This window comes from Sphaerodactylus townsendi, linkage group LG09, assembly GCF_021028975.2.
Source record: "Sphaerodactylus townsendi isolate TG3544 linkage group LG09, MPM_Stown_v2.3, whole genome shotgun sequence".
Classification (NCBI taxonomy): Eukaryota; Metazoa; Chordata; class Lepidosauria; order Squamata; family Sphaerodactylidae; genus Sphaerodactylus; species Sphaerodactylus townsendi.
In genome coordinates, this window is record NC_059433.1 from 54,015,384 (window position 1) to 54,041,067 (window position 25,684).

Here is a 25,684-nt window from a genome sequence, read left to right on the forward strand (position 1 = left end):
CATCCAAATATATTGAAGGGATAAGCATGTGGAGTTTATGGACCAGAATCAGGCCATGAAACCACAAATTTTTGTCATGTGTGAATTTCCCAGTTTGGAATTCTGTGCACCTATCACAAACCTGAGTCAAAGTGAACTTAGGTATTGTTTTCATTTTAACTTGTACTGATGGTTCACATCTGCAGATCACATAGTTAACAAGGGCAGTTGCCAGGGCTATGCACAACTGGCTCATTGTTTTAGCATAGAAGGTCTCTGCTTAGCACTAAAGAACACAAGCACAAGAAGCTCCTTGTGGACCTGCCCCAAGAATGAGCTCTACATATCTGCCCCCTCACGAGGCCCTGCCATATTTTGTCATCCCTGGCAGTGTCCCATATTGGTTCCATCTTGTGCGCTGCCAGGCCCTCCCGGCCTTAAGACCGGGTGCCACCAACATGGGATTTTAGACTGTTGTTATCTGATTTGTTATGCTGCACATTGAATTTTAAATGTTGTTAGATGTGTTTTTAAGTATTTTATTGAACATTACATTGTATTGTGAACTGCCTGGAGTCCTTCGGGGATGAGGCTGTCTATGAAATCGATCGATTAATCAATCAATCAAATAAATAAATATCTTACAATTAGTTATCCACGTACCACAGATGCATGCTTTACTCTGGTCCACACAACTAAAGCACATTAATCATTCCAAATCCATCCCAAGTCTCAAGAAAAGTAAATGAAAATGTGGTTATATTTATATTTATAATCTTTATTCCACCCAAACTGCATTGCAGTCTTCCAGTCTTTTATATTTACATTAACTGTGACTCCTTTAAGTGTCAATACAAATGTTACTGATGATAATCCAGAACAATATTACAAGTGTTCCCCAAAGCACTATGCATTTCAGAGTATTTTGTTCTGATGTGCAATAATATACATCCCATGTAGGCATATATATATATTACCAAAGCTTCATAACGTAAAATATTTCCACTGAAAGTAAAACGTCCCACTTGCAGCTTATTCAGATTTCAGTTAAAGAGATTTCTGCCTTTCAAATTAGTGCAAATAACAAAAGTATGAGCCTGAGCAAAATGCTGTACACACAACAAAACAAGAGAACACTAACAAACTCCCTGCATATGGTTATAATATTTAATTAGTATATTATTAGTAGTCTTTATATACAATTTATTTAAATAAATTGGCGAATTTGAGCTATAGGCAACATATTTACACATTCAAATAAAATATAATCCATTCAGACAAATATGGAATGTCCAATCTATGTGAAAATAAAACTCATCCAGTGATGAAAAAAATGCAGTAAATCAAAAAGAGATCTTCTCTGTTGTCTTGGAGTAGATTTCAAGGCACTTTCTTGGCAAACCAGAGTTCTGTCTTAACAGGAAAATCTGAAAGATCAGTCCACACATCACTGTTTGGTTAGAGTCATAGTAATTAAATCTTCATACAGACCACAGTTATGTTTAGCTGACAGTTTTTTAAAAACCTAAATTTTCTATTTATTTATTTTAAAAAATATTTCACTTAATTTACCTCCAAAATGCTAGACTGCTTACAAAAAGTCACATGTTAAAATCAGAAATATAAACTCCAATGGACACACAAACAAAGATTATACACAAAACAGTAGCAAAACAATAGTAGCCATTTTAGATACTTTGGTCCAATTTTTTAAGAACACTGATTTCATTGTGTCTTATATACAACTGTGTTTGGACTAGAGCCAAAAGATCCATGAGGTCTTGTTCTTTTTTGTATAAATAACATTACCATTTGAAAATATCCTCCAAATAAGACTGTTAAAAAAGTTTTGGAAGGTAATAGTTAATTTTTTTAAAGAAAATTCCTGCCTATATATCTCACATGCCATTCAAATATTTTCTGCCAGCTTTTATTTATTTGACAAACAGTTAAGAGAATACAACCATGTCTAAAATATTTCCTTAGACATAACAGTGTCTTGATCTTAACATTTTGGTTACAATCTTTTGTGCAGCATAGAACATTTCCTTAAATGAGCCTATGCCCATCTATTAAAACAACAGACTTCTCCATGGTCCTGAAATGGATGCAGAGGAAAACCATGAATAAGTGTCTAACAGAAACAATAGAATGCAAAAGTGTTTTAGCTTCCTGAAGCAAACTTATTTTTTGAATGAAGTTTGCAAGGCTGTGATCACTTTCTAAACAGCATGAAACTATGAGTACAGAATGAAACATAGAAGACCAGAATCATACATTTTCACATTTGCTATGATCTTCCCACCTCTTGCCCCTCACTCCCACTCCCAACTGCCATTGAAATATGTTGCTTTCCATAGTAAAGTGCTGACATGGTAATACTAATGGCAGGAGATTTAAAAACTGACACTTGTGGTGTAATCTTCTTCTGTTACTCTGGTCTAAGCTTAGAATGGAGGAAATCTAGTCTCAGGGAAAGGAGGCAACATTTTCCTCATTTCCAGAGTTACAGCAGAAGGAGAAAGGCACAGTCTCAGAAGTAGCATGACTAGTCTCCTTGCACTGGATATGTAAGCGTATAACCAGATTCTATGCTTTGCTTCCTTAGAACTGCACAACACTGTTCAGTCAGTGAGAGGAGTGTGTATTTTCTTGAGATATAGTAGAAAACAAAACTTACAACTTCCTATATTAATGTAAAACATCTTAGACCAGTTAGATCTTAGACAAAAAGCTACCTTAGATTAGACCAGAAGCTACCTTTCACTAAGGCCCTTTCCGCATGGGCGATATACAGTGGCCCAGGGATGGCAAAAATGCTGTCCCTGGGCTGCTGTTTGCACAGGAAACGTTGCTGCATCGCAGCAGCGTTTTCCTGGTTGCCCAGGAGTGGTGTGAAGCCGCCGCTTATTACCTTGCTCAACGATTGAGGTTTTTGCAAAGCGGCGTCTTCCCATCGGCCCAGTGCAAACCACACCGCTGGGAAGACGCTGCTTTCCCCATTGCCTCCACTGACTGTCATGTTCAGCATCACTCTGGAGGGCTGCAGAGACCCGCCCACACTGCCCTCCAAACCCTGGAGGTCGGAGGGCAGCGTGGGCAGATCTCTGCAGCCCCCCAGAGAGACAATGGACATGAAGATCAGTGGAGGGGGCTGACCGGGGGCTCTCCGGTTGGGGGGGGGGAAGTTGGGGCCGCTCGCACAGTCCCCTAGCGTGAAAATGGTCCCCAAGCCTCCACCAGCATAAATTATGCTGGTAGAGGCTTGTTTCCGCGTGTGTGCGGAAAGGGCCTCGGTTAGACCATTTCAATATTATCTGCTCTGGCAGCTCTTGGGCAGAAGTCTTTACTAACTAAGCTTAGGACTGACACTGCAAGTATGTTCTCAGTCACCAAGCAATGGTCCTGGTCAGAAAAACAACAGCTCAATCCAGATTTTTTTGGAGGGGGGAAAGGGGGAAATGGCCATAGGAAATGGGATGGGCTCACGCTGATGTGTTTGCCTTCCAGGCCTGTCTCAGCGGCACCCATGCCAGCCAGGAGGATAAACAGGGATAAGGGAAGGTGCTGCTGAGCTCCACAGTCCTAGACCTGCTTCTGGTCGCTGCTTTCAGAGTTGTGTTGGTCTAACTTGTAGGGTGATGCAACTGGGGTCATTAAAGAGGCTTTCCTAGAGGCAGTCAATTCCTACAAGGCTTTGGCCCTGGGAATGCCGATGGCAAGGAAGATGCATTTACACCACTCTTTGGGGTGGAATAACTCTGATTCCCCTATGGAGGGCTTTTGGGTAGCCAGGAAGGGGGGGAGTTTCTTCTGCTTCCCTGCACTGCCAGAAAGGCTGCTGGATGTGACAAGGCAGCATCACTGTCCCCGGCTGCCTCTCAGGTCAAGATTGTACTGCAAGTTTACAACTAAGAGAAACATATATGGTTTTAATCTCTGGTATAAGGATGAATCTAGTCATTAAATAGGAAATATGCTGAAATCAATGCTGGATGAAAATGCAAGGTCAGGAAAATTGCTTGGCTTCTGAGGAAAGACTCATTAGATTATGAAGAGAGAAAGTACCAAAAATAATACTTACATAGCAGGCCTCCTATGGCTGTGTACACAGTGGGCTCACTGCTAACCTCATCAGCAATCTTGCACACCTTTTGTAATCTTTTTAAAACCATAAAACATAATTAAAATTATTATTACTTAGGCAAGAATACTGTCTGGAATTAAAAAAAGGTTCAGCAGCAAAGTTTCAATACTTCAAAAAACAACATATACATAGATTGCAATAATATCTCATTTTAGATCTGATTTTTGTTGTATAGCTTTAGATCCAAAAGTGCCCTTCTCTAAGAGTAGGGTCTGTTATTCACCTTGTGGCTATTTTTCAGCTCACGCCAGAACGCTGCCACTAAAATGAAACTACATTTTTAAAAATATCTTCTGCATCCAAAATAGTGCCAATAGCAGTGGTTCTTTGGATCCGGTCCATTGATTAGACCCTGTTTCTGTAATATTAAAGACTAGAGATAAGACACTCAGGAACAAACAATATAAGCAAAAGTAGTAGTAGAAGAAGAACAAGAAGAAGATGAGTTGGAGTTATATCCCCCCTTTCTCTCTTGTAAGGAGCATCAAAGGGGCTTACAAACTCCTTTCCCTTCCCCCCTCACAACACCCTGTGAGGTAGGTGGGGCTGGGAGAGCTCAGAAGACCTGTGACTAGCTTAAGGTCACCCGGCTGGCATGTGTTGGAGTGCACAGGCTAAACTGAATTCCCCACATAAGCCTCCACAGTTCAAGTGGCAGAGCAGGGAATCAAACCCGGTTCCTCCAGATTAGCATACACCTGCTCTTAATCACTATGCTACTGCTGCTCCTTTGCTTTAAGAAACACAATAAAGCAAAGGATCAGTTTCTTAACTACTTACGAGGTTCAAACTGTTACCAATATCCATCTACAATGGATAATACTTGTGACTTTTTTCCCTAGCCAATTCCATTCACTGATACAGCACATTTAATATTTGCAGCACAGCAAGATTTCAGGAGAACTACCTGACAATGGCAATAGGCGCACTGACACTTTTTTAAAAGAAGGACTATGAAAAACAGCCAGTGCTAAAATGAACCTGCCCATCTCTGTAAAACAAGGTAAACAATCAGAATGTTAAACATTAATACATGCCATATCTATGCCATTTTAACTATAACTTACAAGCTGGAGTTGAGCAGTCTCGTGTATTGTGATACAGTCGATGGAAATGCTTGCTACATTCAGCTGAAAATGTGACTGGACCTGTTTAAACAAAATCAACAAGTTTTACTATCTTTCTAATGCAATTGTGAACTAACACATAAGATTAAAGTATTCTTTTTTACTAATGGTCCATACCTGCTTTAAGTATTTCACCTGGTATAAAAATATAATTATTTATTTATTGGATTTTTATTACATTTTTCCTTCAAGAAGTGCAGGGCAGCATTCCTGGTTCATTACCCTTTATGCTCACAACATTCAATTTGGCTGACATGCAGTTAATTAAGGGAGAACATCACTCAGTGAATTTCATGATGCACTGCAGAACTGTATCTGGATCTTCTTGGTACTTATACTTTAACAATTATACCCCTAAATTATACTTAACCTCACACAAATACAATCAACCTGATTACTGTAATATGAACTACTGAAATAGTGAAAAGAATGAAAGGTACTGCTGATGAGAAATATTCATTGAAAAATATTTATGTTATTTGTCACAATGACTCAACAAGGATTACAAATATACAAGCAGGCCCTTTGAGACTTATAGGAGAGGAATCCTATCCGCCCTGAGTCCTCCAGGTCAGTCTCTTGCTGGGTGGCCTTGTCCACCAGAAATGTCCCTACAGTTGCCTTCCTTCTTTCCCCACTCACAGGCAAAGTAAGGCAAAATAGGTGGCTCTTTCCTCCTCTTTCTGCATACCTGCATTGCTGCTCCTCAGCAGCTTAGGGGGTAGCAGTGACATTGGTGGCTCCTTCCTCTGCTGCCTAACCCCCACACTTGCCTGTCTGCTACCTGAAGAAAGGTGGTGACTGAAGCAGCTCCTGGTTCTTCAAACCCACAGCACTTCCACCTGGGAGATGGTTCCACTTCTCCTACCCACCTGTAGACCTCCAGAAGAGAGTCATGTGTGGGCTACATCATGGCTCCTCTCCTCTTCTGTTAGTAGTAATCTTATACATACAATGTGTTTTTTCTGGTTTAGGGAAAATTAAAGCTTTTTAAAAAAAACTTTAAAGATTTTTCTGCTAACTGGGGGGGGGGGGCAGAGTTTCCAAGTTCGTTGAAAACCATCTCTTCACTCTGCATGACCCTGATCCACAGATTTAAGAATCAGCATGGGTCCATAGGGACAATTAGATATATTGACCAGCCCACTGATTATTATCATTGGTTTTTGCACACTGACTATGCCATTGTGATGTTGTAATCTAGAAACAGACAAGCATTAGAAGATGTCTACAAAGTTCATAATTTGCTCATAATTTGCTGCAGGTCATAATTTGCTGCACTGGCCCCATTCAACGGGAGGGAGACAAACATTTCATATTGGCGAAGGCTTTCACGGCCGGATTCAACTGGTTGTGGTGGGTTTTCCGGGCTGTGTGGCCGTGGTCTGGTGGATTTTGTTCCACCAGAACCAATTTCATATTGGCAATATTGGGAGAAACGTGTGTGTTTTATAAAAACTATTCTTACCTGTTAAGTGTATTAAAAATTTCTCTTTTAAATTGGAATCTCTTGGAAATACTTCTGTGGGAAAAATACATTAAACACACATTAAATATAACTGTATGCAAAATTGTTACACTTATAGAAATTATGAATAGCTGATTCAAAAGTAAAAGGTATTTTAAAAAATAATATACATAAGGTGGAAGCGAGATGGGAAGTCAAATAGTTTCTCTTTGTTGTTATTCTGATTTTTATGTATTATTTTAAATGTCACCATATGGATTCATGGTAATTTTATGGGGGATAAAAGTTGACACCATTTTCTGATCCTCCTTGATCTGAGATTGCAAATGCCTTAGCAGATTGAAATGCCTTAGCAGGTGCTCAGGAACAGCAGCAGCAGAAGGCTATTGCTTTCACATCCTGCATGTGAGTTCCCAAAGGCATCTGGTGGGCCATTGCAAGTAGCAGAGTGCTGGACTAGATGAACTCTGGTCTGATCCAGCAGGCTGTTTCGTATGTTCTTATGATTTTTTCTCTACATTTGGTGGCTGGTCTACCACGTCTTAGATTACATTTTTTAAAAAAAATTAAAAACACAGTACTGTTACTGTGGACCGCCCACAGTTCTAATCCTGCAGTCAAAATAAATAAATTCTGATCATTCATTTTATCCAGAAACACCTCAACTTTCTCAACACTGATTGCTTGATCACTTTGCCTTAGAGTCAACTATTTGATACAAAACCTTGATACAAAACAATGATTTTTCAAAAGCTTTCTTCAGACCTGATAGTATTATGAAGAGAAAAAGCCATCCATGCCATAAGTAGATGTTCAGTTTGTTTCCAGCTCATTTCATAACTAATATTAAAGTAAGCCAAATCTTTGGATACTTAAATCAGGCATGCTGGAGCTGTGAATGGGCAAGACAGATATTTCTACAAACTTAAAAAGGGCCCAGGGTTTGCAAAAAAAGTAAAATCTTATAAATAAAGTAATGTGTTTTAAAAAATCCAAAAAACAAAATGAGGTCCTGTAACTTTAAGCAATAGATTCTCTCAGTGGCTGTTGATAGACAATCATAGCTTCTAAGGCATGGTTCTATCAGTAAAAGAGAGGGGGATGGGGCAGGGCCATTTCCAGGCCTATTTTGGCCTGGCTACAGTTTTCAGCTCCAGGTTGGCAAATTTCTGGGCACTTTGTGATAGAGTGTGAGGAGGGCAGGGTTTTGGGTAGGGGAGAGGCCTCACTTGAATATAATGCCATAGAGTCCACTCTCCAAAGCAACCATTTTATCCAGGGGCACTGATCTCTATCATCTGGAGTTTCTTTTCAATTCTGGGAGATACCCAGGTCCCACCTGGAGGTTGAGAACCTTATGCCTAGTAGCAATCTCTGAATGGTTTGATATCACGTAACTAGCTTAACTAGGCCTGGCTACTATTCATCACCAGCCACCAGATTTGAAGAAAAATACATTGTGGTTGGCATTTTAAAAAATCCAAGAATGATAAAAGGAGTGCCTGCAGCTTTAAATAATGTATTTCTTTTGTTGCTATTGCTAGGCAATCAAAGAATTTCAGGATTCAGGTTCTGTGAGTAAAAGGAAGGGGGAGGGTATAAAATCCTTTCCAGAGATTGTTTGGCCACTGAGGGAGGTATGCCAGCAACCGCTAGGTAACTTGATACCATCCAACTGCCATTACTCACCTAGGCCTAACTGCTTGCAACTGTTCAACAGCAGCCATCCCATGAAAGCCAGTGTGATGTAGTGGTTAGAGTTTCAGCATAGGATCTTGGAGACCCTGGTTCAAATATCACTTGGCAATTTTGGGGCAGGAACATACCTTCAGTCTAACCTAGTTCTAGGGATGCCAGCCTCCAGGTGGAACCTGGGGGTCCCTTGGAATTACAGGTCATATCCACACTATAGTTCCCCTGAAGAAAATGGATGTTTTGTGGCATTGTACCCCACTGAGGTCCCTGACCTTCCCAGACTCTACTACTTCTCCAGGAATTTCCCAACCTGGATCTGGAAAACCTACTCCTCCACCCCCACCAGTGACCATGGGGAACTTGGCAACCCTACTTACCTCACAGGGTTGATTTCAGAAGAAAACAAAGAGAATAACATAATGTAAGCTTGTCACCACTATGGGGGTATGAATGGGGTATGAATGAAGGAAATAATGAACATCGCTGAAGATAGGAGGTAGATAAAAGGTAGGTTGATGAATGGCTGAGAAGGAGAAGTTGAAGCAGAAAAACAGGCAGGGTATATCTACAAAAAATGGTGCCTGGGGTAAGCTCCCAAACTGTGCTGCCCACAAACATCTGATACCCATTTTTAGATAACTGTACCATAATATCAGCTCAAAACTACAAGGAGCTCAGGGTAGCAAACCCTGTCCCGTTTTCACCCTTTCACCAATCCTTCATGGGAGTGTGGGTCTCCTAGATACTGGTCCAACCTGCTTTCCTCTTCAACAACAACAGCCACAACAACAAAAGCTATATCAAGAAAGAAAGAATGCAAAGTGTTTTCTTCATGGATTCACCTGTAAGCAACTGACAGTTTTCCATTTGGATAAAGCAATTAAAATTAGCTCAGCAGCTTTTTAGGACTGAAGGGTTTACCCATACAGAAGTTTTGGAGTGCCAGCATGCTACAAAATATGACTATGCAAAGGCAGCCTCTTTTTTTATACTTGGTGTGACAGTAGTATACTTCTGTGTGCAAATCAATGTGTGAGAGATGTGAGAGATAGGACGCCTCAGTGCAAACATCTCTCCACATATGAATAGGAGAACTGAGTTGTTACCCTTGTATGGCAATCTACTTCATAAGCCCCCAGCATATAGTATAGCTATACAGCCAGGGAGTCTACAAGTTTCTTTCTTCATTCCAACTCTCTCTTGCTCAACAAGAACCAGAACATTAAAAAAATTTAAGCTGTAATCCTAAAGACAGTTACGAGGTAGTAAGTCCCACTGAACTCAAAGAGAGTCCAAAATGAGAAAGTGTTAACTTTAATGAATTTCTATTTTGTTTTATAATAGTAAGTTGTCATTTTAACAGATTGTACATGGGGGAAATAATACAATGCCAGTCAAATGCAAAGAAACCAGATTCAAAGCTGTAAAAGTAAGAAGTTTTTTGTAAACATTTTGATAAGGACACTCAATCACACAGCAAAAATATTTGGTTTACATTTTTTTTTGCTTTATGTGTATGCCAAGTTTTAATTCAGAGTCCTTAATATGGATCTTTATTATACATTGAGTCCTTTGTGTGAAATATTTAAAGAACAACTTTAAGCATAAATGTTATATTGTTTTGTCTAGAGGAAGCCCCACCTCTAGACCAGTCCAATCCCTAAAAGCTCCAAGACAGGCATTATGTTATTTTTATAGAACACAGTACAGATCTAAAAAGACTTTATGGTCTCAGATAAAGCACATTTTATCATTTGTTTAAACTTCATGGACCTACATCTTTGCAATCACATGCAATGTTGCAAGAGAATCAAAATGAGATGGATTTGCATTATATAAGCAAGAGTCCAATGCCTAGTATAATCCCAGTTAATAATTATAAGTAATCTTCTTCGTTAGGGATTTCTTTCTTGTTTCCCACAAGATCATTCAACTTGTATATGCCTACTCTTCTTTAGATAATTAAATATTATGGAACAAAACCTATCCCTTACTCCACAGGTGGCCACTGCTATAAAAAGCTGGGAATTGGTCATTGAACGTATCTACTCACTCTATATTGCTGGGCTTGTTGTTTTTTTGTAGCACCAGATGGGCCACAAGATTATTCAGATTCAGTTGCACAATGCCATACAAGCCCTCCTGGGTGACCTTGTACAGAACAATTGTTTTTTCAGCTAATCTTGAAGCCATTCTTGTTGGAATAAAACTTCTTACAGACAGATTATTCCACAGTAAATAGTTGAAAGTACACTCTCCTTTTGATTTCAATTACTATCTCCCACAAAAGCTATCATATTCTCTTAACTATAAATAATATTTATCAATTACACGGAGATGGTGAAACACTGGTTTGGAAATACTGCGATCTCATTTTGTCTTCAAGACAATTCACAAAGTCAGCAAAATAAGAAGGTGATAAGCCTGCCTCTTGGCAGACTTGTTGTCAGACTGTGTTTACTGCATGATAACTGCAATAATCAAGTGCAAGCTTGGCTGTCCAAAAGTAGCTATTATGAATCAAATTAAATCTCACTTGAATATGCAACTTATCCATGAAATCAAGCTCCATCCCTGAAGACTGGAAGATGGCCAATGTCACACCAATCTTTAAGAAAGGATCTAGGGGGGACCCGGGAAATTACAGGCCAGTCAGTTTGACATCTGTTCCTGGTAAATTAGTAGAATCTATCATTAAAGATAAAATTATAAAACATGTAGAAAAGCAAGACCTGCTGAGAAAGAGTCAGCATGGCTTTTGCAGAGGCAAATCCTGCCTTACAAACTTACTAGAGTTCTTTGAGGGTATAAACAGGCATGTGGATAAGGGGGAACCAGTGGGCATTGTCTACTTGGATTTCCAAAAGGCTTTTGACAAAGTTCCTCACCAGAGACTATTGAGAAAACTTAGCAATCAAGGAATAAGAGGAGAAGTCCTCCTAAGGATTAAAAACTGGTTGAGAAACAGGAAGCAAAGAGTGGGTATAAATGGGAAATTCTCACAATGGAGAGATGTAGGGAGTGGTGTCCCCCAAGGATCCATTTTGGGACCAGTGCTCTTTAACCTATTCATAAATGACCTGGAAGTAGGGGTGGGTAGCGTGGTGGCCAAGTTTGCAGATGATAATAAAGGGTGGTGAGAACCACAAAGGATTGCAAAGAGCTCCAAGCGGACCTTGATAAATTAGGTGAGTGGGCTAAGAAATGGCAAATGCAGTTCAATGTAGCAAAATGTAAAGTGATGCACATAGGGGCAAAAAATCCAAACTTCACATACACGCTACAGGGGTCAGTGCTATCAGTCACAGACCAGGAAAGGGTTTCGGGCATTTTAGTTGATTGTTCCATGGGAATGTCAACTCAATGCATGGCAGCTGTGAAAAAGGCAAACTCTATGCTGGGAATACTTAGGAAAGGAATTGATAATAAAACTGCAAAGATTGTCATGCCCTTATATACAGCCGTGGTGCGACCGCACTTGGAGTACTGTGTTCAGTTCTGGTCGCCACATCTCAAAAAGGATATTGAGGAGATAGAAAAAGTGCAGAGAAGGGCAACGAGGATGATTGAGGGACTGGAGCACCTTCCTTATGAGGAGAGGCTGCAGCGTTTGGGACTCTTTAGTTTGGAGAGGAGACGTCTGAGGGGGGAATATGATTGAAGTTATAAAATTATGCATGGGGTAGAAAATGTTGACAGAGAGAAATTTTTCTCTCTTTCTCACAATATTAGAACCAGGTGGCATACATTGAAAATGCTGGAGGGAAGAATTAGGACTAATAAAAGGAAACACTTCTTCACGCAACGTGTGATTGGTGTTTGGAATATGCTGCCACAGGAGGTGGTGATGGCCACTAACCTGGATAGCTTTAAAAGGGACTTGGACAGATTTATGGAGGAGAAGTCGATTTATGGCTACCAATCTTGATCCTCTTTGATCTGAGATTGCAAATGCCTTAACAGTCCAGGTGCTTGGGAGCAACAGCCGCAGAAGGCCATTGCTTTCACCTCCTGCATGTGAGCTCCCAAAGGCACCTGGTGGGCCACTGCGAGTAGCAGAGAGCTGGACTAGGTGGACTCTGGTCTGATCCAGCTGGCTTGTTTTTATGTTCTTAAATATCACAGACACCGTTTTGGTTTTGTGTTAATGTGACCCCCATCAATGGAATACCTCCAGCTCTTGCTACTTAGACATGGTAAATATTGCTTAATAACATCAACTGACAAGCTGTCCCTTATGGACTATCACTCTGTTCACTGATACATTTTAATTTTCCATCATGAAATATACATTCAACAAAAAATGAAACACCACGTTATATATAAACGGAAATGTTATTTTTGCACCATAAAGTCTCACAGTCCAATCCAAAGGTTGCAGCAGCCATGGAGGGCACTGTTGCTGTGCCATCTCCAGAAGGCTTCCAGGTGGCTCAGGAAGGCATCAAAAACCAGAGAATCCTTGACCACCTGAAAAGCCCCCATTGGCGAAAATGAACCTATGCCACCAGTTCAGGTTGTTTAAGGTCAGTTCCATTCCTGGGAACATGGGAATGCCCCTAGGCTGCTTTCAGCTGCACTGGCATACTCCTTTGGGATGGCACAGGCAATAGGCTTTCCCAGGTTGGGCACAGTGGAGCTACGCAACAATTGCCTGCCTCTATGTTTGCCTTCCTCGCAGGTGTAGGTGCCACTTACACCAGTGGGTTGGGTAAACATGTTGGCAAGGCCCTTTACCGGTTCCAGGAGCTGCTTCACCCCACCCCCCACCCCCAAGATTGAGTGTAAGTGATTTATTGTGGCACGAGCTATCAGAAGCAAAATAAAATATCTTGATATTCAAGAAGCAATAGGTAAGTGTTTCTATGTAGGCTAAAATTATTTTGAGGATAAATTAGGAAGGTAAGAAAGTTACATGAATGCAAACACAATCCTAATTGCTGGTATATTAAACAGTGATTACACAAACTAAACGTTTGCTGAATACTAAGCTCAAGTGCTGGGAGTGAGTGACAAAGAGTAAAATTTAGTAGCATAATTCAAGCCGCTAATTCAAATCTGAGAAATGCAATCGGATTTATTAGCAAATACTTTTCTAGATTTTTGTGTCTTCATGACATTTTCTTGTTTCACTGCATAGACCCTAAAGTGTCCAGGAAGATGAAAATGTTTCTCCACTGATTTCAGTGCATCTTAATTTTAATGCAATTAGTATCATTCTTCCACAAAGAGATTGTTCTGGTGAGATTTTTGTTTGAGATCTCTGACCCCAGAAGCCACAACCCAACATGCTTAGCTACACAGAAGGGCTTTTGATCACCCTCTAATATTTTCAGCTGTGACTGATAGCACTGACCCTTGTAGCGTGTATGTGAAGTTTGGATTTTTTGCCCCTATGTGCATCACTTTACATTTTGCTATATTGAACTGCATTTGCCATTTCTTAGCCCACTCACCTAATTTATCAAGGTCCACTTGGAGCTCTTCGCAATCCTTTGTGGTTCTCACCACCCTACATAATTTATTATCATCTGCAAACTTGGCCACCACGCTACCCACCCCTACTTCCAGGTCATTTATGAATAGGTTAAAGAGCACTGGTCCCAAAATGGATCCTTGGGGGACACCACTCCTTACATCTCTCCATTGTGAGAATTTACCATTTACACCCACTCTTTGCTTCCTGTTTCTCAACCAGTTTTTAATCCATAGGAGGACTTCCCCTCTTATTCCTTGATTGCTGAGTTTTCTCAATAGTCTCTGGTGAGGAACTTTGTCATAGTGGAGGAATTTCATAGTGGAGGAATTTCAAAGACCTCTACTGGGACTGGTTCTAGTTAACATTTACAAGCAATCTGGATTCAAAAAGACCCATATATGAAGTTGTAACAAACCACTCCCCCCACAATTCCACCTCACACTAGTTCGCAGCACAAGAAACATGTCTATTTTCTTTTTGCAGTGATATAAATAAACCATATACTGTAATGGGAATGTAAACCAGGCTGAGGGCCCCTGGACCTGAAAAACTGCACTCATTTCCCCCTCCATTTTTGGGTCTTATGAGCTCATGGTTTACAAAGAGGAACCAAGATCCTGTGTAGGGATCTGTACAGGGCTGCAAAACTATATCTCTGAAAAGGAAAAATGGGCACCAAAATAGAATTCAGAATAACTGCACATTTCAAAAATGAAATAATTCTAATTTCATATGTAAAAGGATGGGTTCTAAATTGCTGTTGAGTATCTCTACTGACTACTATGTCAAAGGGGTATTGCAACAATGGGAAACTTTCTCTCGCTTTTTGGTGCCCATTTTCCCCTTTCAGATCACCACTGATGCAAGTGTGTATGTAGGTGTGGGTGGGTGGGTGGGTGCGAGTGGATGAGTGTGTGTTGGGGTTAATTTTGAACAATTTCCCCTTATTGTAGCATTTCAAGATGAATCCTGCTAGTTTCACAAACAATTAACCATGTTAGAATTGCCAATTTCCAGGCGATGGCTAGAGATCTCCTAGGTTACAATTGATCTACAGATGACAGAGATCAGTTCACCTGGCGAAAATGGCCACTTTGGAAAGTGGGCACTATAGCATTATACCCATTGAAGTTCCTCCTCATTTTAAATCCTGTCCTTCTAAGGTTCCACTGCAAAATCTCCAGGTATTTCCAATCCCGAAGCTGGCAACTCTATCTGCCAAAAGTGGCTTCAACAGCAGCAAGAAAAATAAATGACCTTAAAGCATAAAGCACTCTGAAATAAAACCTAACCCTTGAGAAAAGGAAATCATGGAACCCCCAAAAAATCCAAATAATTGCTACAGGGGAATTCAAGAAGGGACAGAAGCGTCCTGGCAATGTGGCAACCCACAGCAGGGACTCCCATTCAGTACAAGGCAAAATACTGGAAATCTAGTGAATTCACTCATTTTCGTAAATGAAAATTAGCATTCATTCGTTCAGTTTTTTCACTGCCCTTCCCTAGAAGGTCTAGGGCAGTTTACGACAATTAATGAACCAATACATAAAACCACAATAAATAATTTAAAGCCCCAATACAAAAAAAATTCAATTAAAAAATATATCAGAGAGGACTATCATGTGATCTCATGTCAGCTAACCAATGGTCCACATGTTGATCCATTTAGTATCAATGGGGCCCCATCAGAAGGGAAAAAAACTGAAGGGGAAAAACTGAATGGGAGAGGGGATTATTTGATGTCACACCGTTGCTGCCTCAACCATATGCCCACTGGAACAGCTCTGTCTTGCAGTCCCTGTGGAATTGTGTTAAATCTCAGAGGGCCGTGTTCCCTAGACAGAGTATCCCACCAGGCAGGTCCAGGTTGGGAACCCCAGGTTAGGAAATTCTTGAAAATTTGGTGTTGAAGCCTGGAAATGGTAAAGTTTGGGGAGAGACCTTCACAGGATATAATGCCTTAGCAGTAATGTTTTCCATCAGATCTAATCCATATAATCTGATATCAGTTGTAAATTTATAACAGCTCCAGAAACCGCCAGGAGGTTGGCAACCCTGAAAAATAGAAATAAACTTACTACAAAGATAGCATTATAATGACTGAAGCAGCTGCAAAACAGATGAGTTTATCATTGGTGCCCTACATTCTTCATGTGATTTTAATGATGCATGCATAGCAAAATGATCTTAAAAGAATGAATTCTAAAATTGACAAAGGTCACAAGCATAAAAGTTTATAAAGCATTGCAGACTGAACCACTTCAAAATTCAAACCCCAAATTAGTAGCATATTGCAGAAAAAAAGATTGTAAACGGTTTGGTAACTGCAGAAATAAAGACAAGGCAAGCTTCACTAGAATTCTAGGTAGTGGCTTTTAATGTACAAGTAGTACTAGCTCTAAGGGCTGTGATGAAGTCAGAATTTATACAGAAATGTAATACAATCAGACCCAGAAGATCAATGGCATGCAAAACCTATGGGAACAATGTCTGTACCACACAAAACAAAAAAGCCATCTGCGGGACATCTTAAAAAGAAGCAACTGCCTCTTTTTACTTGGCACACCCAAAATAAGACATTTGGGGGACATCTTAAAAAGAGACAAGGGCTTCAGAGGCTGTTTTGCTCTCTGGTCAATTTTACCATCAGCTTGTGCCTGACATGTTTGTGTACAGCTGAAGGGATTCTTCCTGCTGCCATTTTCTGAATGTTGCCCCAGGATGTTTGCTCAGCAAGCTGTGATCCTGGGTGCCTTTTCAATCCAAAAGTACATACTTGTAATCAGCTGGTCTTGGCGATGCCAGCAATGTCCTTTTTTTAAAAAAAAAAATCAATATGCTACCTCCATAGTTTCACAGACACAATTGCAAGAATCAGAGGCCCTTTCTGCACTGCAACGGTGCGGGGGTGCGTCGGCGTAAACGACACCAGCACACACCCCCGGGGCCGTTCAAATGAATGGTCCCAGGAGGGCGACAGGCTGTGGCGCAGCCTTCGCACAGGCTGCGTCATCCCTGCAAGCTTACCTCGTCTCCTGGCTTCCAGCTCGTCACAGAGGCCAGGGGACATGCCTCCACAGGCTGGAGCGACGGCTCTGGAGTCGCAGGCCAGGGATGTGTGTCCCCTGGCCTCTGCGACGAGCCAGAAGCCAGGAGATGAGGTAAGCTTGCAGGGATGGTGTGGGAGACATGGCGCCTTCCAGCTGCTATCATTGCACAGCAGCAGTTGGAAGCCGCTGTTTCCGGAAAACCTTGCTCAGGGAGCGAGGTTGGGAAACATGGGGGAAGTGAGGATGCCTCCCATGCGAACAACTCGCTAGGTTTGTTTTGCCGTCCCTAGGGCGCTGTTTTTGGCCTGAGCAGAAACGGCCTTAGCTGCTCAGAAGACCCATCTACCTCCCATTGAGAAGCACTGGGTTGAGAAGCATTGGAGGCAGGGAGAATTCCTTCAGCGTCACACAAATTGTTGGGCTCAAGCTGAGGGCGAAACAGACCAAAGAGCAAAATCATCAGGCAGAAAAATAAGATGCCTCCTGAGCTCTGCATTCCGCACAGAGATGTCTTGCTTAGGGGGGAAAAGGTGAACTTTGAACCATTCTCCCAAAAAGACACCTTGGGCTAAAACAAGGTATTCTGAGGGTGTCTTGAAAAGAAAGCTATGTGGAGTGCCTTCTCATGATTCCTCTTTTAGCTTCCCCAGGATGTCTCATTTTGGCTGTGCAAAACAGACCAATGTCTTTCAAGGCTCAGATTGCTTACCAGAATATTCATGCACCTTGGAAGGTTCCAGAGCAACAAAAGGAACAGAGTCAAATGAAAAAGCTGAAAGTGACAGTTAAGGAAGAGGAACCTACAGACTGAGTCAATCTGGCAGAAGTTCTCAACTAATGGTTCTGCAATTGTAGCAAATGAATCAGCATAATGCAACCAGCTGGTAGTTGCTGCTGGAGCATGCTTAAACCATCATGATGGTATTGTATCCATATTGACAATACATAAAACCGTTTATATTTTAAAAGTCCCTTGGATCAGTTCATTGCCATTACAATTTCAAAATTAAACCACAAAACATGCATAAAAACTTTCTATGTTGTATAGGGTAGCCAGGTCTCCCCTGTCCACCAGCAGCAGGTTGGGAGGAGGGTTACCAGATCTACACTGGGAAACTCCTGAAGATCTGGGGACAGAGCTTGGGAGGACAGGCACCTCTGTGGGGCACAGTGCTATAGAATCCGCCCTTTAAAGCATCCATTTTCTCCAGGGGAACTGATTTCTGTAGTCTGGAGATGAACTGTAATTCCAGCAGATCCCCAGATGCTCCCTAGTGGCTGGTTTCCTTACCATAACAGCAACTTTATATGCCTATGTCTGACAAAGATAAGCAAATTTAAGCAGCAAGGGTCAATCAGCCCAAAACGTATTGGATTACTGGCTGAGTCACAAGTACCTCAGGGGAAGAATGCACTATTTAATACAAAGTAAATTTGGAGATTATGTTCTGCCTTTTACTTCTGCACAGCTGGTGGTATATTTATCATCAGAGCAGACAGCCAGTTGGCAGATAATGTTGACTCATGTTTGGAATAATGGGGCAAGATATCAAGATGCATGCTATATAAAGAGCATCACATTTAGGTCAGTACATAAACCAACTGTACACACACTACGTGATCAAAGTACCCATGCTGCAATTTAGCTAGGACATGTGATATTCACTTCCTACAGCACCTTCCATGAATTCTTTTGGGCAAAACGAGAGGCTCAGCAAACTCTACAGAAAATGTAGTATACACAAATCAAATTTTTGGATGTCCTTAATCTCTTCCGTGTGGGTAAGATGGGCAGGAACAGGACAGAAAACCATGTGGCTCAGCTGGGAAAGACTGCCTTCCCCTCCCTACCAAGTTCCTTACACAGGGCAACACGTGCATGGTATTATCAATCAGATATTGAACACTTCATGAAAAGCAAGCATTCTGGAAATGTTCACAGATACTGTTCACAATTTGCTATCAAGTTACAATTTAAGAAAATAAATGTTTGTACATCAGTAGTCTGAATCCAAGAGATATGAACAAAGCAATCCTAAAATAATATTTGGTACTGGTAGGTAACAAATCCTGATGGTGTTGCATGTTATAAAGAGAGCATTCTGAGAGGGTTTACAGGACCCAATTTACAGGACCCAATCTATGATACGGCATTTATGAATAGCAGTTATCACCTACCAGCAAAGCACCTCCACTCCAGTAGTATAATAGGAAAGAATCTGTAGCTGCCAGCTGATACAATTCCCTAGGTTTGTTGCAGAAAATAATTTAGAAGTGTGTGCAGCAGGTAATTTTTTAACTGTACAATGGAACTCAGCGGCATAAAAAAGCCTTTGACAATATTGTTTGGATACACAAAATGGCACTATTTCCCTCCCGCTGAGTAGAAAAACAGTGACACTAGAAACAAACCACAAAACATTGGTGGAAATTTGAAGAAGAGTTGTTTATTAGCCAGGCATGTGCTCAAATTGAAGACTGCGTAGTCTTCAGATGTACCAGATGTCAGAAATTCAGAAATAAAAAACAACACCCCCCCCCCCCCAATTTCTTGACATTCAAAAGGAGTTTATCAAGAACAGGGAATGTCTGGATTTAAAGGAAATTATCATAGGCTAGCTTCTAGGATTAAAATATTTGCCTCTCAGAAAGCATATTATAGTATTTTTCCTTATTGTATTAAACTTTATTCTTACACCAGATTATATCACTAATTATATTTTAGAAAATAAACTACATGTCATATCACTAACAAACATATAGGATCTACACATACGTACTGTGGTATATTCTGAAATAAATCCCAAATATATGTATTTGTGAGACAGAAACCCACAACTCACAGGGGATCCTTTACCGTCATCCGGTCTCTGAAATTCTCAACCTGCTCTCCCCCCTCTTTTTTTTTGCTTCATTCAATTAATTCATTAATTAATTTATGCAAAAAGCCTGCACAACATATTGGCTTTTGGACAATATAAAAAAGTTTCGGGTAAAATATGAAAAAAACAAGACAGACAGCATTTTAAAAGATAAAAGTAAATAGAGATAAAATGCTTAAAAGTAGAAAAGATGAAAATCCACAAAAAAACCCCCTCCAAGCCAGTCATCAGACTTATTTCCCAGTTTTTCTAAGACTAATGAAATGGCCTTAGCTTGGATTTTCAAAGCTGCTGAGATGTATTTAGCAACAGCCAGATTAATGCCATTTTCATTCCCAGACAGGAGACAGAGTATATCTCTCTCATGGGCAAACAATGGGGGTTTTTTTGCTAAGTATTTCCCCCACCACCCTATGAACTGGTCCCCATTTTCTGTCATATTTTGCATCCCCATCCCATCACATTTTTTCTACATAATTTCCTTCCTCCCACCTTTCCCACTTGGTTCCCTCACAACTTCTGTTTTCCTCTCATCCCCTTCTATGTCCTGTTCTGCCCTCTATAGCCCTTGCTGCTGCAGCATGATACACCACCCAAACATATTTCTTCCCCGCTTTTTCACAGTGTTGATCTCCCTTTAAATTTTTAATATTCACAAGAATGTCTACCTGTAGACAGACAGATATTTGATAATATTATAATTTGGTTACTTGTACAGGCTAAAAACATTGCTATGAAAACTTGCCAGAAGTTAAGGGGACATATATACTTTTGCTTATAAAGCATATTTTTCCTTTCGGAAAAGATGTGTGAAATGCTATATAAAATCATTTCTACCTTTTTCGATATCAGCACTGCTGACAGTTTTCTACCATATTAAGTTAGTGCTTGCCTTCTAAGGTACAGTATTAAATTAATATTTCCTCATGTTTCCAGTGTTATGTTCTTAACCTCAATGCTGCCAGTGGTAAAAGAAATGGAAATAGTTGGGATTATTTAGCTAACCCTCTTTAAATGCATGCCAATTTCTGCCATAACCTCTTTCCCCCACTTAATAATTAAACTGAGACTCCTATTTGAATAGTATATTTATAATAGGTTCTTGCCATGTAATGGTGGAAGAAAGTATATTTTTACAAATAAATAAATTAGTAAAAATAGGCTACATAAAGCTCTCTGTGTGTGTATGTATGTGTAACTTGCTAATTGATGAGTTCTGTGTGTAGAAAATTTGCCTGTAGCATTAAAAAAATTCCAAAAATTATGAGAAATCATCAGTAAAAAAGGGATGTATAAAAGAAATCAACTCCATCTGAGATGTTGTTTAATAAAGCTATTAATTAGCCTGAGATCTCTGACAACTTTTGTCCTATTATTTATAACTTTTGTTATTGTCTCACCCGAGTAAAGCCTGTTGTAGCTAAAAAGTTAAATTATGGCTTTCTTTTGTGGTTGTCACTGCAACAGTTCATTAGTATACAAGTAGCAGATATCTTCTTCAGTTTGGTTATCAGGCCAGTAACTATTGTGTTCGTATAACTTGATGGCTGGCAGGATTGGGACACATCAATATTTTGTGTTAACAAAATGGTAGCTTCTACATGAGGTTATTCTTAGTGGGTCAAGTTCCAAATACATTACATTCATCAATGCCCTTAAACAGGAATTAGGTTTATAAAAGTAGTTGCCATGTGCTGGACTGAGAGCATGTGTCTTCTGTCTGGCTCAGGCCGCTTCCGCACGGCCATGCTGGGGGGTGCGTTGGCATATACGATGCTGACACACACCCCCGGGACCGTTCACACGAATGGTCCCGGTAAAGGCAGGGAAGATGGCGCAGTGCTGCGCCGTCGCCCGATCGACGTATCTTCCCTCGTGTCGCAGGGCAGGGGGGCGTGTCCCCAGGCCTGGGCGACACGCTGGAAGGTAGCAGAGAAGGTACGTCGACCGGGAAAGGGGGGGGATGGCGCCTTCCAGCCGCTGTTTCCCAAAAACCTCACTCGGGAAGCAAGGTGGGAAAATGGCGGCTTCGCGCCACTGGGGGGGAAGTGAGGGCAGCATGGCTGCGATGCAGCTTTGCCACCCATGCGAACAGCTCCCTAGGGACAGCATTTTTGCCATAAATGGCCCATGTGGAAAGGTCCTCACTGTGGAGGAATAGTGGATAAAAATACATACCAAATGCATTAAACCCTATTAGTATTATACAGTATGAATGAGGATGTTTCTTCAGTTACATCCTCCAGCACAAACAGTAATGTGCACAAGACCCTGAACAAAAAACTTGATGTTTAAATAATAATGGCTAAAGCACCCCTAATAAGCATTTTTGCAAGCCAAGGCTGTGCTATATTTTTTAAAAAAAGAAACCTTCCAGCTAACTTCTCCTAATGAGCTCCTAAAACAAGATGCTACCAGTGTGGTTGAGTAGTGTATGTTGAAGTCCTAGCTTTCCTATGTAGAAAGTATACAACTTGTACAGTGTTAAGAAAAATAAGGGTTTTTTAATGATGTCAAAGATCATATTACCATGAAAATCTTGACACTATCCAAAGTGCCAAAACTCTGTGTAATTACAATCAATAAAGTCCCCAATTTAAGTAACAGTATAAGATAGGTTTGATTTGGGGGCAATGCAGTTTCTCTGTCAGTTCCCTGGGTGTATATTAAGCTCCCTGGGTGTATATTAAGTGCTGTCAAGTCACTTTCAGCTTATGGCAACCCTATGAATTAATGATCTCCACGTTGTTCTATCATTAACAGCCTTGCTCAAGTGTTGCAAACTGAGAGTCATGGCTTCCTTTTATTAAGTCAACCCATCTCATGTTGGATCTTTCTCTTTTCCTTCAACTCTTCCAAGAATTATTGCCTTTCCAGGGAGTCTCGATTCTGGGGTGTTGTGTGGTTTCCGGGTTGTATGACCGGGCTAGTAGCATTTTCTCCTGACATTTCGCCTGCATCTATGGCTGGCATCTTCAAAGGATCTAAACAGTCCAGACTCTGTTTAGTCACTTTAGCTTCTAGGAAGACTTCAGGCTTGATGAATTAAAAGTGTTCTACTTAATAAACAAGTGTTCTACTTTTAGCAAAGCTATCTGGATTCCACTAAGAAACTGCCTGTATAACTTCAGTGCTATAATTTCATTGAATACGTTCTGTATTAAAGTCTACTCAGTGCAAGACTATCAGCAAAGAAACATCAGTCATCACTCATAAAGCACTTAGACGTATAGGCAGGTTCCAAAGTCACTGATCCCTGCACCTCATAGCAAAAAATTATACCATGAATTTCAGAATGCAATGGCCAAATTTCATATCTAAAACTATATCACTCCCAAATGTAGTTTTCATTGCGCAAACCAGATATACTGTTCTGGGGGTGTGGGGGGGGGGGAAGGGTTTTCACAGAACTCCAATGTCACTATTCTTTTTTCTCTGTTAGTGCGCAGTCCATTACATGCTAAGTATATTTTTGCTATCAAATTTTAAAGGCTTTGGACGACTATAAAGAACGATTTAAAGGACAAGGAGACACAGAAATCATACAATAAAACAGACTCTGTACAATACTGTTATTCTATATCTCTAAATTAAGGAGGGGAATTCTGGTGTCACATGATCCAACAATCTAAAGATACTTCAGTTTGGCTAGCATCTTGATGGGAGTTCTCCTGGGAACCCCATGAATGCTGCTTTGTGCTCCTGAATGGAATGGAAGTGAGACTAATGAGACCCAAAGGAAAGAAGTCTCCTCTTTACATAACCTATATGCAGTTGTGTATTCTTTCACCTTTGGCTACATATTTTTCTTATTTTTATTCCATAGCTAAACATTGTAGTCTCAAAGAAAGCAAGGATTATTAGTTTCTGATGTACCCACCAGGCAATAAAAAACAACTGTTGGAAACTTCATAGTATACTCCATATCATTGCATTTCAAATACCAACATTTTGTGACACTTCATTTGAAGATTCCATAGCTTATGCTTCCTTTATAAGAATATCACTAACTCATCTGTTCCTTATGAAAATAGTGTCATTTAACTTATGAAAATAGTGTCATTAGTCCTGGTTAGTTTTCACAACCCTGACTGACAACCACATAGAAAGGTTAAGTTGTCACTCACACACAAACATCCCTACAGTTCTTAAATGCAAGAAATCTAGAATGACAACACAAATCTAATTAACTACATGTGGTCCCTAAGGCAACTATGAACGTCTCAATCTACCCTTCAACTTTCAGCACTAATTTTCTTTCAAGTAAATTCCTAGTACTTCTACTCTCAAGAAAAAGTCAGATAGCTTTATGTCTGAGAACCCTGCAACCAGAAGGCATAAGGCAATCTCAGCTTTGTTTTCAGATTAGGGTTGTTTCCGCACAGACAGCGGCAGTGGCATCCCACCAGCTTAAATGAAGCCTGTGGGGCATTGGGACTGCTTGCATGGTCCTGTGTGGGCAGCCCTGATGCCAACGCTGCCCGGAGGGGAGGCTCCACACAGAGCCGCCCATGGTGTGTGCAAGGGACTTACCCCCGGGGGTCATAGGGCAGCATGGTCATGTCTTTGCAGCTGCCTGGAGCTGAACAGGACAGCAAGGTAAGTCCCTTGCACACACCGGAGGGGCCTCATGTCGGTGCGGTTTGCACCGTGCCGGCCCGAAGACGTCGCTTTCGGAAAACCTCGCTCAGGGAGTGAGGTTTGAAAGCAGCGTCTTCACACTGCTTGGGCGGGCCCAGCACGGCGCTGCAGAGTTGCAGCAGTGCCTGCTGTGCGAACAGCGCCCCAGGGACAATGTTTTCACTGTCCCTGGGGCGCTGTTTTCCGCCCATGCAGAAACAGCCTTGGCTTCTTCTATGTTGCCCTTCTATGTTGCCCAAGACCTTTCAAGTGAGAATAAATGTTTGGTTTTCCATAGCCAGTACCAATATCCGTTGGGAAAAAACCTGACATAAAACGTGGGGTGGGACTTACCCATGCCAGTGTTGCTGCCCCAGGACCAGGGACCCCAAGGACCACCATCTGCACCAGCCACATGGCACACAGAGGGCAAGGCCAGTAGAGGCCAGCTAGCACGGGGCAGTAGGGTTGACTGGGGGTGGGGCCAGAGCATGCAGGATCATATACAACAGGGGGAGGAAGCACCTCTTCTCCCTGCACTTGATGGATCTTTCCTCCCTCCCTCTAATGCATAGCTCAGTTGTGTTGTATTGTTACAGGCATTTGAATTGTTATCCTATCACAGCTTGGCATGTTATGCATGAGGACTGGTCCTTTTGGGGGGTGGAGCTTGCATGCCTGCCTGCTCATTATTGGGACCCTCCTAAGGGGCCTTGGGGATGAGACGGACCTCATTTGCAGTATGCCCATATGGGGCTGCTGAATGGCCCGCACGCCGTACCCCATGGCAGCAAGGGGAGATCCACTCAGTTGCCAGTGCCCAATTGGCTCCCACTGACTTGCTGCTCCTGGTTCTCCCAGCAGTGGTTTACATTGGGTCCAGTTTACATTGGGTTCAGTAAGCCTGCTGCCTAGTGATCAGGATGCATCCACTATGCTTTGCCTCTGCTTCCTTCACCAGCATTCAATAAAACAAGGTGTGGCCAGTTTTATTCACCACAAAGAGCTTTATAGCATATTTATTTTGTAAACCAGTAACCCCGCTCCCTTTTTTGGGTGACAAATTGCTTCCAAAATATAAACAATATGCAAAACATAAGGTAGAATCCTGAAATATATCAGTGGAAGGTGTGGATGGTTGCAAAAGTTTCCAAATATCATTTCAGTAGTCCCTTCTGAATCTACGAAAGTTGATTCCTAAGATGGTGGGTCTGTAAATGAGGAGATACAAGTAGAT

The 25,684-nt window shown here is 41.1% G+C and overlaps 1 protein-coding gene across 1 annotated transcript in view; it reads right to left on the minus strand.

Moving 5' to 3' along the window:
• Nucleotides 1-641: 641 nt before the first annotated feature.
• Nucleotides 642-25,684, minus strand: part of ALKAL1 (ALK and LTK ligand 1) — a 47,044-nt gene continuing 22,001 nt past the window's right edge. The window contains exons 2-5 of the mRNA XM_048507269.1: nucleotides 6,722-6,775; nucleotides 5,194-5,274; nucleotides 4,064-4,140; nucleotides 642-1,406 (exon numbers count right to left, since the gene is read on the minus strand). Coding sequence (XP_048363226.1) covers nucleotides 4,076-4,140; nucleotides 5,194-5,274; nucleotides 6,722-6,775 — 200 coding nt within the window. The 3' untranslated portion in view covers nucleotides 642-1,406; nucleotides 4,064-4,075. The remainder of the gene's footprint in view (nucleotides 1,407-4,063; nucleotides 4,141-5,193; nucleotides 5,275-6,721; nucleotides 6,776-25,684) is intronic.